Below are 14,868 nucleotides of genomic sequence, written 5' to 3' on the forward strand. Positions count from 1 at the left end.
CACCTTTGACCTACGGAGAGTGACCTTTTCGCTGGGAGGCACCCAGGACCCTCTCGGGTGTTGCAAAGGGAGTCGGGCACTGACATGTTAAGCGGACATCTAATCGAAGATCAAATGCCTGCACGCACATGCAAAGATACACACACACACGTGAACACTCAAATGGCGGTCACCCAGAAAGCCTACCTTCTTATCTTCACCTCTCCTAAAAAAAAATAGTGCTACATTTGTCTGCCTTCACAAACAATACAGAAAGGAAAACGCAAGGGCAAAGTGTGTGTTTGGACTGATAAAGAAAATAAAGATTCAACCAATTAGCAGACCTGCGTCTCGTTGTTTGTGGTGGTGGTGGTGGATTCCAAATGAGGTGCTCTGCTTTCATCTGGTGGTAGAAAAAATATAAGCAGTCAAAAAAAAGGAGGGGGGGGGGGGGGGCGTTTGACCGTCACTCGACTTTGGGTAACACGGAGGGAAATATTTCTTATAATGTTCCATACATATTATTAAATATTACTTATATAATTATATACACATACTGTACACATATTATTCTTGTGTACCCAATTAAAAAAGAATAGAAACGAAATACGAGGAAAAGGACATGCTGAAGAAAACAGCTGATAAAGCAAATTATGTGGCAATATATGTCGAGTCCTTGCTCATTTGTTTCAAAATTCCTCCAATTACGTTATCGGGTATCCAACGCCATCTAGTGGTGATCATATGAATTGCAATAAACATTGATTACGTATACGTTTCCATCTGAATGCAATAGCCTAATTTTTTTTCAAGATATGGGATGTTTCGTCAGTCAGTATATAAAACACGATGAAATAATTAAAATAAAGAACTCTTGTGTTTTGTTTTTATTTGCAATTTTACATTGTGTTTTTTTTCTTTCCCATTGAGACCAAGCGGCAATGGAGCTCATCAAAACATGCGTGATCCCTGGAGAAAAAAAAGCACTACTTACAGCAACCTTTATATTACTATACTCTATTTTACTATACCTACAATATTTACAGTCAACAGTCATTTTCCTCTGTCAGACATGGCAACAAAGTCTACAGATTTGATGACACCATATGGATAATAGATCTATATGTACATTCTTCACACCCAAGGATTTGCACATTTTAATACAAAGATTTTTTTTTTTTCAACAGACGACTGGATGGTCAGAGTTCCCATAAGGTTCATAACAGTCTCTCCTTTACATGCTTTAGTGATTGCCCATTTTAAGTTAGCAATGTTTGTCTTTACATTGGATCGGTATTTAATTGGAGCACAAGATATCCGGTCATGGACCTAATAAAATTGGTGCAAAAATAAATAAATAAATAAATGAGACTGCTTTCTGAAGAATTCAACGCCAGGATAAGAACCCCGACAAAATGTAATACAATTGTCTGTGGTATATTTCTGCACTCAAGCAATTCCATCAATATAGGAAAATGTGTTATGTCACTATTGACCAGGGGAATTATTATTAAACTCCAGCTTGTTATTTCATTTTAAAAGGTAATGAGTGCCAAGCAGGTCTCTTTACTCCTCCCACTCCTTGAAAGGAATTGTTCCAGTGACAAGGTTCAAGATAGATCAATGAACGTATGCCATTGATAATCCGGTCCTCGCACAGCATTGATCAGACCCGCCAGCATCCTTGGCATACTAATCACTTATCTATAGCTGCAGACCTCAGAAAACTTTGTCCAGGTTATCCTTCACATTAGTAGTTGAAAAAGATTTTAAAATCTTGATGACGTAGTATTTTTTTTTTTTATATCACAAAAAAAAAAGACATTTGAAGGGGCGGGGTGACTTTTTAGTTGCTTTTGCTCTATTGGAGCCTTGTGAGAAAGTCATTACAGCACTGACTAGTCAACGACCACAACAGTCAATTTTAGTCTCCTTATAATTATTTGTTACCGAGAAGCCAAAAGCAATCATCATCTAGCAGCGTCGTAGTGCCCAGCGCGCTTGGTGTTATTCTTACTGGCCACTAGAGGGCAGCACAGTACAGTATTGCCACACTACTGTAGCTGGAAATGTTCTGGACGGGTTTCAGACATCCCAGTTTTGCCTCACACGTTTCTGTTGACAATTGCACTTGCAGTCATTTGCATCTACATATTTCTGGCCTCCACTATTTCTGAGAAGTCTGTTTTGGAAATGTGACGAATAGGCTACCAAATCAGCCAAGCTGGCTTCACTGTCATCCTATGAATGTCTGATCCAATCAAAATATCAACTGTGAGAGCTGGAGTGAAGATTCATTCATTTAGAGGTGGCTGGAATGACGGAGAGCCAAGTCCAAAGTGATGGTTACGTTTGTCACCGAAATATAGGACGTTTTTGAATTTATACAAGTCAAATGTTGAAACCAGAACAATCTACATAATGCAAGCGTTTCCCATATCCTAATAAATCTGCTGCTGCTGTGAATGGAGCGTGTCGGTGACGATAAACCAACCTCAGGCGTACCGGAGGAGGGAGGAGGGGGACGTTGCTAAGCCTACTTTCTGAAGAATCGCAGCAGAGATGAATCGAGCTATAGACGGAGGCGATGGTTTTAAAGCTACTCAATGCTTACGGAGGGAATGCTCGGAAAGGCTTGATTCAAAGCCTTTGCAAATGGATACAAGCAAAAAATTCTTAGGGACTGAGTGGTTCTTTCTATCCTTGAGTAAAATGTCAATGTCCCAAAGCATTATGCGTTGGATTGTGGTGATGGCGTTCTTCTTCAGGTGTAGTGGAAGAAATCTGTAGAAAAAAAAACAAATCACAGCCAGAGAAATATCCCAGTGCAGAGCAGGAAAGTCCCAGTCATGTTTTGGGAGGAGAAGGAGGGATTTTCTTTTGTTTTTAGGAATCCTGGGTCACCCCTTCCATATCTTTTTTTTTTTAAAAACTCCAACCAGTTTGAATGGCATCCCACCACGACAACACAACGAGCACACGGAACACGTGTCTACTACCACACAACCACATTCCAGCCTAATACTGTGAACCGGAGAAAAAGGAGGATGCCAAAAGGCCCGGAGGGAGAAAGATGGCAAAGAGGGAGAAGACAGAGAAGGAAGTTAACAACAAAACTCACCCTTAACTATTCTTATATTGATGTGCACATAATAACACCATCGCAGATCACTACGGACATTCCTGATGTCTTCTAAACCTAATTTCCATTGGGGAAGATGGACGAATGGAAACACAAGTGGCGTGATTAAGGGAGAGGGTACAATTACGATTTGGAAGGGGGGTGCATGGGGGGGGGGGGTCTGTTCTTAACACAGGGTGGCAATACGACAAAATAAAATAGATCTGTCAGTTACTTTTATCATGGTGCGGCTATTTCGAAGCTAAAATCAAATTAAATGCCGAGATGAAATTTTATTAAATGAACTGATCTGTTTAAATATGAAACAAACTCAGACATGGTCAATTCAAATTATTTTTGGTCAGCTCATGACAAAAATGCCCATTAGAATCTGAACAAAATATGTGCCAAGTTATTAAAATTTCAACACTGAGGGAGCTTAAGTATGTGTTGAGAACAGAACAGGCCCACACGGAGAAACGGGTTACAGATGACGAAAGACGAGGAACTCAAAACTGGATGACGAACAACGGAAAGAAACAACAGATCAGCTCCGAGAGAAGCTACTGACGAAAAAAAAAAAAACACAGTACCACTTTCTACTGCACAATGCAGATGTTGTGGGTAGGGTTAACGTGACTTCATTTACATTTGTTTCTGTGGTCTCCAGCCAGGGACCCCTCCCAAAAGGAGGACCCAGTGGGGTGTATGGGGAAGGTTGGGCAAGTGGGGGGAGTAGGGGGTGCACTGGGCTAGGGGAGGCAGAGACATTTGCACGCCGACCATCGCAGAGACAGAGAAAGAGCAGGCACACTTTTTTTTTGGTGTGTACCGAGTGGACATCAAAAGTCCACACAGTTGCCATTCAAATGCCAAGTTTGTGCGTTATGAAAAAAAGATGTATGATCGCTAGACCAAGCGCAAATTCATTATTTATCTGACCTATAATCTGTATTTCATTGGGGAAAAAAAATGGTTGCAAAAGTGTGCACACCCCCATGTAACTTGGTTGTCTGCGGACAGAATCATCCAATCACATTCAAATTTAGGTTAAATGGGAGTCTGCACACACGTCGGCGGTACGTGTTGACGGTTGGACTCGGCACCACAAGCTTGTTCATCTTTGCACTAATGAAAATCTCTTTGCTGCACGGGTTTTAAGATACTCCATAAAAGCAAAGCTTAGTTTCTTCATTCATAAATATATAACAACTTTCGCCCAGGGAATGAATTATTGCTGGAATGTTCTAGCCGATAGCCACTTTCGTAATTTGCCTTTTCCTGAGAGAACATCGACTGTCCGTGTACTGCAAGATGTAGGTTACTCATTTTTGGATGTGTGAGGATGATTGTGCACGTGTCAGCGTGTTGTCTGCGGCGTGTCCTCTGTCTGCCTCTGAGTAGGTGCCAACCATCCAGGCTGCCCCCCCTTGGCAGCGTTTGGAAGCTCAGCTGTCCACCAACGCAGCAGAGAGCTGAGGGACAAAAGAGCAACGCTCATCTGCCCATTGCAGCTCAGCGTTTGCCTTTTAATGCTGCAAAGAGGAGAAAGATGACCGCTTCCATCCTTTATACTTGACCCCCCCCGACTCGCTTTCGGCAAACAAGCCGGTCCCGGTGCTCTCTGTTGCGTTGGTTCTTTTGGTTGCCATGGTGCTCCGTGTCCAGCGGGCTTGTCTTTGAACCAAACTACATGGACACAAAACACCATGGCAACCCTTGGCCGGCGTGCTCGTCCCAAACTCACACAGCTAATGTCGCAAATAACCCAATAAAGGCCGAATCTTTTTCCTCATTCCAAAGCTTCAATAAGTTATTTGTAAATATTTATATACATTTTGTCAAATAAATTATAATTGGTGACATCACTGAAGGATTTAACCCTTGTCTCAGTCTGCCATGCATGCTTCTTAAGAACATGTACTTAATATCAAGAAAATTATAAAAAAAAATTTTTTAAATGACCCAACTGCAAAACAGCAGAATTGAGAAATTTAAATAAAAAAGATTTTCCCCAATCCCCTATTAATGAAAGCCGAGAGAAAGCCACTCTTCCATGAATTGATATAAAGCGTGAAAGATTTTCATTCCCATCACTTTTTGCATTTTCTTACTGTATAATTTGAAACATGATTTTTTACAGATTGAATCCTGGCTCCTGTTTTAAAATAGAAGCCATTGACAGCAATCATGGTGCGATTCAGTGGCTGTGTGTGTTTACGTGTGTCAAACACGTTTTTTTTGAGACGTGCTCATGCCTCCCCCGAGGGACCCCTGGCTGCGTTGTTTCATATCATTTTCATATTAAACTTCCGGGTCCCTCCGGAAGTGCTCCCCGTAGCGGGCTCGGATTTACGGAAGGAGTACTCCACTGTGAAGTTGTTCTTGCGTTGGCCACGTCCTCGGCTCCACACGAACAAGAGCAGGAAACAGAAGAGGACCACCCCCAGAAAAGTGATGCAACCCATTGCCGTGGAGACCAAGATGGTGGTCAAGTCCAAGGTAAATTTCAGGAACACCCGAGTGCTATTCAGGTTTGTATCATTGAAGAACTCGCCGCTGTAGAGCGAGCGATTGAGAAAAAAGGCTGAGGCTGCATCCATTGGCTGGCTGCGAACTGTGAGCGTAGCAAAGTAGGTGTCATTGCCGCCGGCATTACTGGCGATGCAGATATACGTTCCGCTGTCAGTAAGCTGGGCGTAACGGATCTCCAAGGTGCCACTTGGGAGAACGGTGACCCGGCCCGAGCTCTTAGCTGTGATCCGTCGACGCTGTGGGGATATCCAGATGATAGCCGGCGTCGGTTCTCCTTCGGCACGGCAAAGGAAATTCACCGGCTGGCCCTCTCGAGCTGTCACCTGGAAGAAGCGGCGCAAAAAAGTGCAAAAGTAGTGCTTTGGCGCCATTTTCTAGCATGAATAAATCAATATCCATCCAATTACCTGCTGAAGCTTGCGGTTGCGTATTTTAGGTTTCTGGCATGTAAAATGATCAAAGAGTGCAGAATCGGTGAAGCTACTCAGGATGACCCCTTGCACCTCCACGGGCCCTGCACACACCGGTACTCTGCCGTCAAAGTTGAGGGTCTTGCGCCTTTGCAGGATCCACAACAGACGGCAGTCACACATGAGAGGGTTCCCGTCCACTCTGATAGTCTCCAGACTGTTCACAGAGTGGAAGGAACCCTCTTCCAAAGTCTGAAGGTCATTTGAGGAGAAGTTCAGGACCCGGAGCTGACGGAGACCTCCGAGAGCATGGGGCTCCACTGTCACCAACCCTGTGCTGACCATGATGAGCTCCTTCAACCTCAGCAAATCTCTGAAGGCCCAAGGCTCCAGTGCTGTGATGGGGTTGTACGAAAGGTTGAGGTGGGTTAGATGCACCATGTTTTTGAAGGAGCCAGATGGGACGGACGTGATGTTGGTGTTGGTAATGGAGAGCCAGTGGAGATCCAGACCCTGGAAACTAAGAGATGAGATGTACTCCAGGTATGGCCAGTGGTTGATGTCCAGAGCTCTCAAATTTGAAAGCTTGCGGAAATTCTGGTCTTCCAGAGCCATGATGCTGAGGTGATGGAGGCGGAGGGTGACCAGGCTGCGGAGATAGGACAACGTCTGGCCTGAGATGGATGTCAGGTTGCAGCGGGCTATGGTGAGATCTTCCAGTCCCAGTAGCCCTGAGAATGCCTGAAAATTTGGTAAACAGAGGATTGAATGGTTACTGCGATGTTCCCTCAAAACAGCTTAGACTTATCATGATGATCATTCACATCGTAATGCTGAAGACTACCTTGTGGGAAATATAAACCAGTTCATTGTCTCCCACTTCCAGGTGTTTCAAACTCTTAAGATCTTGGAAGGTGTAGTCCAACAGAATCACAATCTTGTTCTCGCTCAGGTCCAGGCTGGTCAGATTGCCAAGTTTGGCAAAGGCCCCCATGGGCACTAACTTCAATTGGTTGCTCCTCAACTTCAACACTTTCAGATTGGGCAGACTCGCAAAGGAATTGGGTTCTAATGTGGCGATGAGGTTTTCGCTAAGATCCACTTCCTCCAGCCGGGGGTACGGTGCTAGATCGCTCGCTTGCACCCATCGGAGTCGGTTCCTGCTGAGATCCAGGAGCTGTGTCTCGGTGGGGATTCCTTCGGGGATGTTGGTGAGCCGCCGCCGCTGACACGACACTGACCTCAGCTGAGCCGAGCACTCGCAACGCGGCGGACAGGCCTGGCTACTTCCTGGCAGCGTCAAAGTTAAAACGGCAACCAGAGAAGCAGCCAGGACTGCCCGCCACTTTTTCGGCCGTGGCACTAAGGCACGCCCACCAGGGCCAGGTGAGCCAATCATGGCCCTGGTTCTGGGACTCCTCCCGTATTGCAGGCAGGGTCACTTGCACCTGTGAGATAAACAGAAGACAGGAAGAAGGAGTCAAATATGTCAAGTGTGAGTAAAAAATACTCTCAAGGTTGTGGAGAAAGAAAGATGAAGTCTACCGCCTGCTATCTTGAAGGCTCATAAAAATTACATCCACTCTGCCATAAATTATCTATGCTTCCAGTGGCTTAAGTAATATCATACCGAAAGCCGGAGAGATTTGCGGCATATCATGACACGGTTTAAAAATACTACTGACAAGCTCCCGTCGGGTACGCCGATCCGTTTAAGATATTTAAGATAATTTGTCATTTGACTAATTCATCTATGGTTTTGGATGGGGGAACTGGGACACGAGGAGCTTCTTGCAAATTATTTATGCACGTACGCATGCATCTCCTTGTTGCACTGAGACTGTTCCATTTGAACAAATGAATTTATCATCGCAGTGCATAAACAAAGACACGAGAGAAAAGTATTTGGCGTCACAAACTCAAGTCATATTGGGCTATTTGGTCAGGTGTGAGATGAGGCGTGAGTGCGTAGGATGAAGAAGCCTTTTTGCCGTCACAGATTGGAAATCATTTTTTTCTCCTTGCACACAGATGAGATGAATCATTTGTGCTTGAACGTTCCTTTGAGCAACCAGTCATTCCTCCCACGCTTGATTTTTCTACATGGACACTTTCGGCCATGAGATCAGCGTCGTTCCACTTGCGAAGGAAAAAGAAATGTTTTGAAAAGATTGACTTTTTGAAGATGAAGACAAATCCACCACAAGGTTTCTCTGAGAGTAATTTCATGAGAGAGGGCTCGTGTGCAAGTCACAGGAATTATACGCAGCCAAAATGTAATAACAGAGACCTCTCAGCCAGCGCAGGCAAAGAGCAATAATCCACAAATCTTGTGCTATTTACTCAATCACATTACAAGTGAACGGCCGACAACTGCGAGCAAGGGGCTAAGGTTCTCAAGATGATTAAATAACAGCAGCAAAAAGCAAAAACAGCAATTGTTTGCTCCACTTTCTGCTCTGTACTTGGAACATTTTCAAGTAAACAGCTCGTTCTTAATTCGATTCTCAGTATAGAGGTGAGAACATCTAAGTTTGTGGGAATTTGAGGCTTCGGCTATCACAGGGGTTGTCAACCTGTGGCCCGTGCCCCTCTTGTGGTCCGTGGCAGTATTGCAGGTGGTCCGCAAAATTGGAAATGGAAAATAATTGTAAGATTTTTGAGGAGAAAATACTTATTTAGACTTATATATATACGTATATAAATATTCTTTATTGTGTTTATGGTGGACAATGGTTTTAATTAATGGAAATGAAATGGAAAGCCATGAATCCCGTGGGGTTTGTACAAGCCTGAGGACATAACTGTTCCTCCATTTTACAAAAGAAAACAAAACACATATCTTGAAGCCCGGCCCCAAATCTGGCACAATTTTCCATTTTTCGCTGGGAGACAAAACAAAAAGCGGCTATGCAGACTGCTGCTCAAACTGACCCAGTTCTCAGCGACGACTCAGCCTCGTGCTGTCAGGCGGCAAGCGTTCAACATGATCGTAACAACCAAACAGCAAACCTCTGCTTTTGGTTGGAACAGAGCGCACCACCACGGCTCCGAGAAAAACATTCAGGCAGTTCTGCATTCAAACGAAATGATGTAAAAAGATTTATAGAGTTGTTATTGTGTGAATATTCCGGCCTTTAAAGCTCTGTGCTGCATGAAAAGCCAAATCGAAACACCCTCAGCGTTATCCTACCGAAAAATGGCACAGCATGAATGGGTGAGTTGATATTGTCAGAGAGAAGGTCCTTACGGCTCAACTCAAGGGCAGATGCTGAACACACATTTCCGTCGTACAAAGTGGACACTCGACTGTTTACAAATGTAAGGAGTAGAATAAAAAAAAGTCACTATTGTTCTGAGCTGTCCACAACAAAAGATGCTCATCATCTTGCCGAGTCACGTAACCTTGCAGCTTCTTCGTCCTTCTCAATGAGTCACATGCCAGCGAGTGTAAACTGATGGAGACTGACACGGTCAAGTTTGACCTTTAGTTAATCTCAGCTACAGATCAAAAGACAAGAAGGGATCTTGCGATAGAGAAAAGTAACAAGAAATTCTCTGTTTCCGTAGTACAAAGTGTTTGTAGATCAAAATATATTTTTGTCAAACCCTTCGGAGCAATGAAGTAAAGATTTTCGCTTCAAGCCTCAACTTCATCGGCCAACAGCAGCCACGCACGGCTATAGTCGCTCATAACATCTCTTTACAGGCAATGAGGCTGTTAAAATTCCCTTCCAGGAAGCCAATCAATAAAATCTTACCTGAAGTTATACAAGCTCACATGTAGCTTTTTTTGTTTGTTTTTAACAACAGCTGCTAGTAAGAGCACAGCCTGCATGCGTCATGAATACAAATACAATAAAATTGCATTTGATACGGCTTTAGGAATTTACCACGACACAACTGCACACATCATGGAAGCAAAGCACAATCGATGGCGTTTATGATGTAACGTTGTGTCTTTGGCTCGTTTGTGCGCAGTGTGCGAGACTCACAGCTCCGTCCTCTGGGGATGCATCAGCCCTCTTGCTTGATGGCTGCGTGCACACACGGAGCTTGACGTCTCATCAGTAAGACAGCTTGTGACTTATGCAAAATTTTTTGCACTGACCCCCCCCTTCCTCCCCTTCCCATCACCAAGTGGCAATACGCAGCTTGAAGCATCTTTTTAGAATAACGGAGTTGAGTTCATTGCAATCATAGAGCACTTTTATGCGCCATTTCAAATTATGCAAAAACTATCCTCATTATGTTCAATTATATGTGTGCGGTTGATTGCGGTTGTCATTCCTCTTTGCAGATTATTCTATCAAAAGTGTTGCAGAGAAAAACACATCTTGGATTTTTCCGTGTTTTTTTTTTTTTTTAAGTGCTCCCACACAGCGCTGGCTTTGCTGGTTTGTTTACTTGTGTGTACGTGTGCGTGTGTGTGTGGAGGCGAGTTGTATTTGTTTGTGCATGCTCCCCGTGGAAATGGAACCACCTACTTGTCAAAACATCATCCTTTCCTTGCATGTAATGTTATTGGCAACGTTGTTGTTTGTAAATAATAATAATAATAATAATTAGTATTATTATTATTAAAATATAATATTAATAATGATATATTTTTGTATATTTATTTTATTGTATTATTAAATATTATAATAATAATGCTATTTTTTTTAAAGAATTAATATAAAAAAATTAAATAATAATAATGATAAAAAGACCCCCCCCAGATCAATTCAGTAATGCGCATCAAAAATGCTCCACATAAGTCGACACATGAAAAGAGTCCCCAGCATCAGTCAGTCCGCCACAGCAGGAACGTCAGTATTAAAGTGCAAAACAAAACACGACATTATTGAAAGTGTTGTTTGTTCTCTTCATCGGCGGTGCAGCCAGTTTGAATCTAACTTCCCATCTGTTGCTTTGCACCGACAATTCCGGCTATAACGACCCTCATAACACACAATCGACTGACAGAGATGGGACTAGAGTAACGCGCCTGTGCTGTCATGATGCTTAGCTTTTAATGCGACGACAACAATGGACCTTTGATTAGGCAAATGAGGCGTGAAAGCGGCGGAATGTGTACTAAGTACACATATGTTGAAGCCCCGCCCCCACACTATAACTTTCAGGCCTCTCGTTTTTCCATCGACCGCTCAGATTGCAAATCTCACGCTATTTCTACCATGTGACATCACAGTTTCCAGATCCTAATGAAGTCACGTGACCTCAAGGTTCAAGGTTCGTAAACCTCCGGGGCATTGGTCTCTTTGGCTTAGTCGGCTGACATTAGTAGCATACCGACGGGCTAAAAAAGGGGAGCAGATTAGTTTACAAAAAGTCACCCGCACATTAACACTAAATTTAGGTCACTTTTAATGTCGTGCGTATATTTACTTATGTCACAGACACCTCACGTGAGCTTGACTGCCAAATCTGGACGGGTCAAAAGTCAATCGCAGAAAAGCCGAAACAATTAGCTGGAAATTTGACAATGAGTGGCGTAAAAATAGATTTGAACCCGCCTTAATGGCTTTGTGTCAAGCTTGGACCCGTTATCCACAACAAGAATCTTTTTCTGTCTTCCTCATTTCAACTGTGCTGCGTTTCCATCGCATGACTTCTAATCTGTGTCCGCACCGTAGTTTTGATGAAGAGCCGGCGCCATCGATCACAAGCCGGGCTCCGTGCCAAGCGCTCGGCACGTTCAATTCTTACAAGTCGTTAGAACTGCTACGTGCACAACTGAAGTCAAATTGCGGCCATGCCCGCGCAGAAATTCACAAAGAGGACAGAAGCCTTGAGGTAAAACGATCCGGCGCAATTGTTTATCTCGGCGTGACACATTAGGGGACAAGTCAAGGCGTTGAGGCACAATTGGGTGGAATCAAAAAGTAATAAAAAGCCAGATGACTTTATTTATAAATCCAATATTTAATCAAAAGTGACCCTTCAGCAAAGGGATTCTAAAAACATTAACACAAGTAGACAGTCATGATTTTGAGTGACATACAATATGACATGCATTAAATTAGTCTCACCCCAGGGATATCATTGGCCTTATTACTGGTGTGGATGGAGATGGCTCGTTAATTATGTAGCTCGTATGTCAGAAAATCTTGGGCGCTGTGAGAAAAAAAAAATCTTTTAAACGACTTGAGGGGAGCCTAGTGAGACTTTTGAGCGTGGTCGTGAAATGAAGGCACTTAACTCAAACTAGATTCAAATCCCTAACTCCTTCATTTTATTCGATATTTTCATCTTGATCATGTCCGTTGAAAGATTAAAACCGAGATGTTTAGGCCTCATTTTTAAAGTCGGTTGTGGAGCTGGATGATAGATGAGGTGTACTACCGAAAAAGAGCCATCTTGGTTATGATTACGGAGGTTGAGGCGGGTTATGAATGGAGGTCATTTCCTGTCTGAAGGCTAATGAGGGTCCTGATAACAAAACGGAGCGGCCGATTGGGGAGTGAAATCACGTTTGGACGTAGATTGAGATGGTAGCCAAGGTGCCTCTGAGGAGAACCCGACACCCCCCCCCTTCACCCAAAAGGCTACCGCCCCATTTTCGACCTTGTGGAAATGTGGATTTGGAGTCAGAACAAAAAAAATCAATTCAATAGGTGTGAAAGCAAGACGTCCACGATCCACTGTGAATAAAATGAGTTTGTGTAACGGGAAACATTATGCAAATATCAGCCTGTCATCTAATGGAAACCAGACGGTTTGATGGATGAAACAGGAGGGAAGGAGTCACTAATGATGGACGAAGGTCGGAGCTATTTCGCTGCTTGACAATTTAACGATGCAAATTAAGTCTGACTCTTTTTCCGAGGCACAGAGAAATCCTGCTGTTGCTCGATAATGCCGAAGCTTCAAGCGAGACCCCAACCGGCATCGTTTTTATGGATGAATCTTTCATTTAGTGGTCACATGACCAAGATGCATGTGATTTGCAGACGATAAATGGGAGGGGGAGGGAGGAAGTGCGAAAGCTTTCATGGTCTTCGAAGAGTGACAAAGGAAGAATTTGTGGCCCGCAATTTTCATTTGGCTTTGAGCCAAATGAAGAAGACGGCTTTTAAATATCAATGAATAAACTCCAGATGAGAAGAGCTTTTGCAGGTGACGGTGCGAGCATGAGATGCGCATACATGGCAGGGATGTCATACGCGGGGTAATTGCACTCCTTCACGGATAATCGTGACCCTGTTAGGCCGGCTGCTGATTGGCTGCCCGCTTCTCTGATTCTTCCCACGCAACCAATGGGAGCTGTCACTAACCGCTTCAGATATGGGCATGAAGAGACAGGCTGACAAGAAAGGAAAGAAGCAACCGGAGGTAAAGGTGGAAAAAAGAAAAAGAAAAATGGAAGGATGACAACTATGTGGGGGGGGGGGGGCTGACAAGGAGAGATGTGGATTTATATTGAGGAAGCAAAGGCCTCAGCTCTGTATTATCACTGCTGGGAAATTGCAGTTGTACAACTGACAGCTCAGGGTTGTATTTTATTTTATTTTATTTTATTTTATTTTATTTTATTTTATTTTATTTTATTTTATTTTATTTTATTTTATTTTATTTTATTTTATTTTATTTTATTTTATTTTATTTTTTTATTTTAAAAAGGAGTTTAACGAAGGATGGAGAGGAGATAAATTGGATCCTTTTTCCACCTAAAATCTCGAAGGAGGACAAAAAGCACACATACTTTGACAAGGGAGTCGTATAAAAGTGAGAAAGCTTTGTAAAGAATGCAGAGCAGGACTGTGAAGCGAAACAGATCACTGACGAGAATGAGAAAACAGCGAATGGATCTCAAGGGAGGAAGTTTCTGGAAAGGTCAGAAAAAGCAGTTGAGCAAATAAAAGATGCTGGAGGGGCCGGGAGGTATATAGAAAAGAAAAAAAAAAGCGATCATATGGGCAAGATGGCCGTGCCAGTGGGAGAGAGGGCGGTTTGTGACTGACAGCAGCCTGCCGATGTTATCAGGACTCCAAAGTGAAACGGTACGGTGACAGAAGCCATTAGCTAATCCGTGTCCACAACTCGAAGCTATCCGCAATGACATTTGAGGCCAATTCCACTTTCCTAGGGCTTGAGTTTACAGCTCATCTACCCTCAGTCAGGTCATAAAATAACTAACCACTGCAAATTGTCAGCGGACAATGTAGCTGCAGTCCCGATTACAGAAATGATACGAGGCAATGACATTTCTCCTCAGGTACAGCCTGCACTTTGAATTAATTTAAAGCTGGCCGCAAGAATGTCATGTAGAATTAAAATCCGGATAAGAGCAATACTTTGCCGCTGATTTAACAAATGACTTTGGCCCAAAAAGTAGACATAAAGGGAGCCAAGGCAGAGCAAATTCCCAGAGGGGGGGGGGATATTTAAACGGCAGCGTCCTCCAGCTCGGAGAGATATTAATGGGGCTCAGCTAGTGAAGACAAAGCAATGATAGAAGTTCTCCCTGGGTGTACACCCGGTAAAAATTCAAGGGCTCACTCTCCTTATCATTTTCGTTGCCGCTAATGTTGATCACGAGAGGTCACGGCGAGAAAGTTTCAATGAAGCCTCAGGAGGTGGAGCAGAATTACATAAGGTTTCTTTTTATTTGTCATTTCTTTTCAAGGACATCCACTTCTATATGACAAGACAGGAAGGTTTGACAGTTTATTACATTAAATAGGAAAAAAAAAAGTGAAATCGGTCTGCTGAATGGTGCGCTCGAAGCTATTCAGTAGAAATCTGCGCATCTATCATCACCATGACAACCTCGGGAGAGCAAATGCGTGCACATCACACATGGATGAAAAATATATG

At 43.3% G+C, this 14,868-nt stretch overlaps 1 protein-coding gene across 1 annotated transcript; it reads right to left on the reverse strand.

The window, feature by feature from the left end:
• Positions 1-860: 860 nt before the first annotated feature.
• Positions 861-7,476, reverse strand: LOC133166189 (leucine-rich repeat and immunoglobulin-like domain-containing nogo receptor-interacting protein 3). The gene is made up of 3 exons (XM_061296233.1): positions 6,890-7,476; positions 6,043-6,786; positions 861-5,958 (listed from the first exon to the last, which is right to left on the reverse strand). Exons 1-3 carry the CDS (start codon positions 7,442-7,444, stop codon positions 5,389-5,391), a joined length of 1,869 nt encoding a protein of 622 aa, XP_061152217.1. The 5' UTR covers positions 7,445-7,476; the 3' UTR covers positions 861-5,388.
• Positions 7,477-14,868: the final 7,392 nt, after the last annotated feature.

The sequence above is a fragment of the Syngnathus typhle genome, linkage group LG13 (genome assembly GCF_033458585.1).
Source record: "Syngnathus typhle isolate RoL2023-S1 ecotype Sweden linkage group LG13, RoL_Styp_1.0, whole genome shotgun sequence".
Taxonomy (NCBI): Eukaryota; Metazoa; Chordata; class Actinopteri; order Syngnathiformes; family Syngnathidae; genus Syngnathus; species Syngnathus typhle.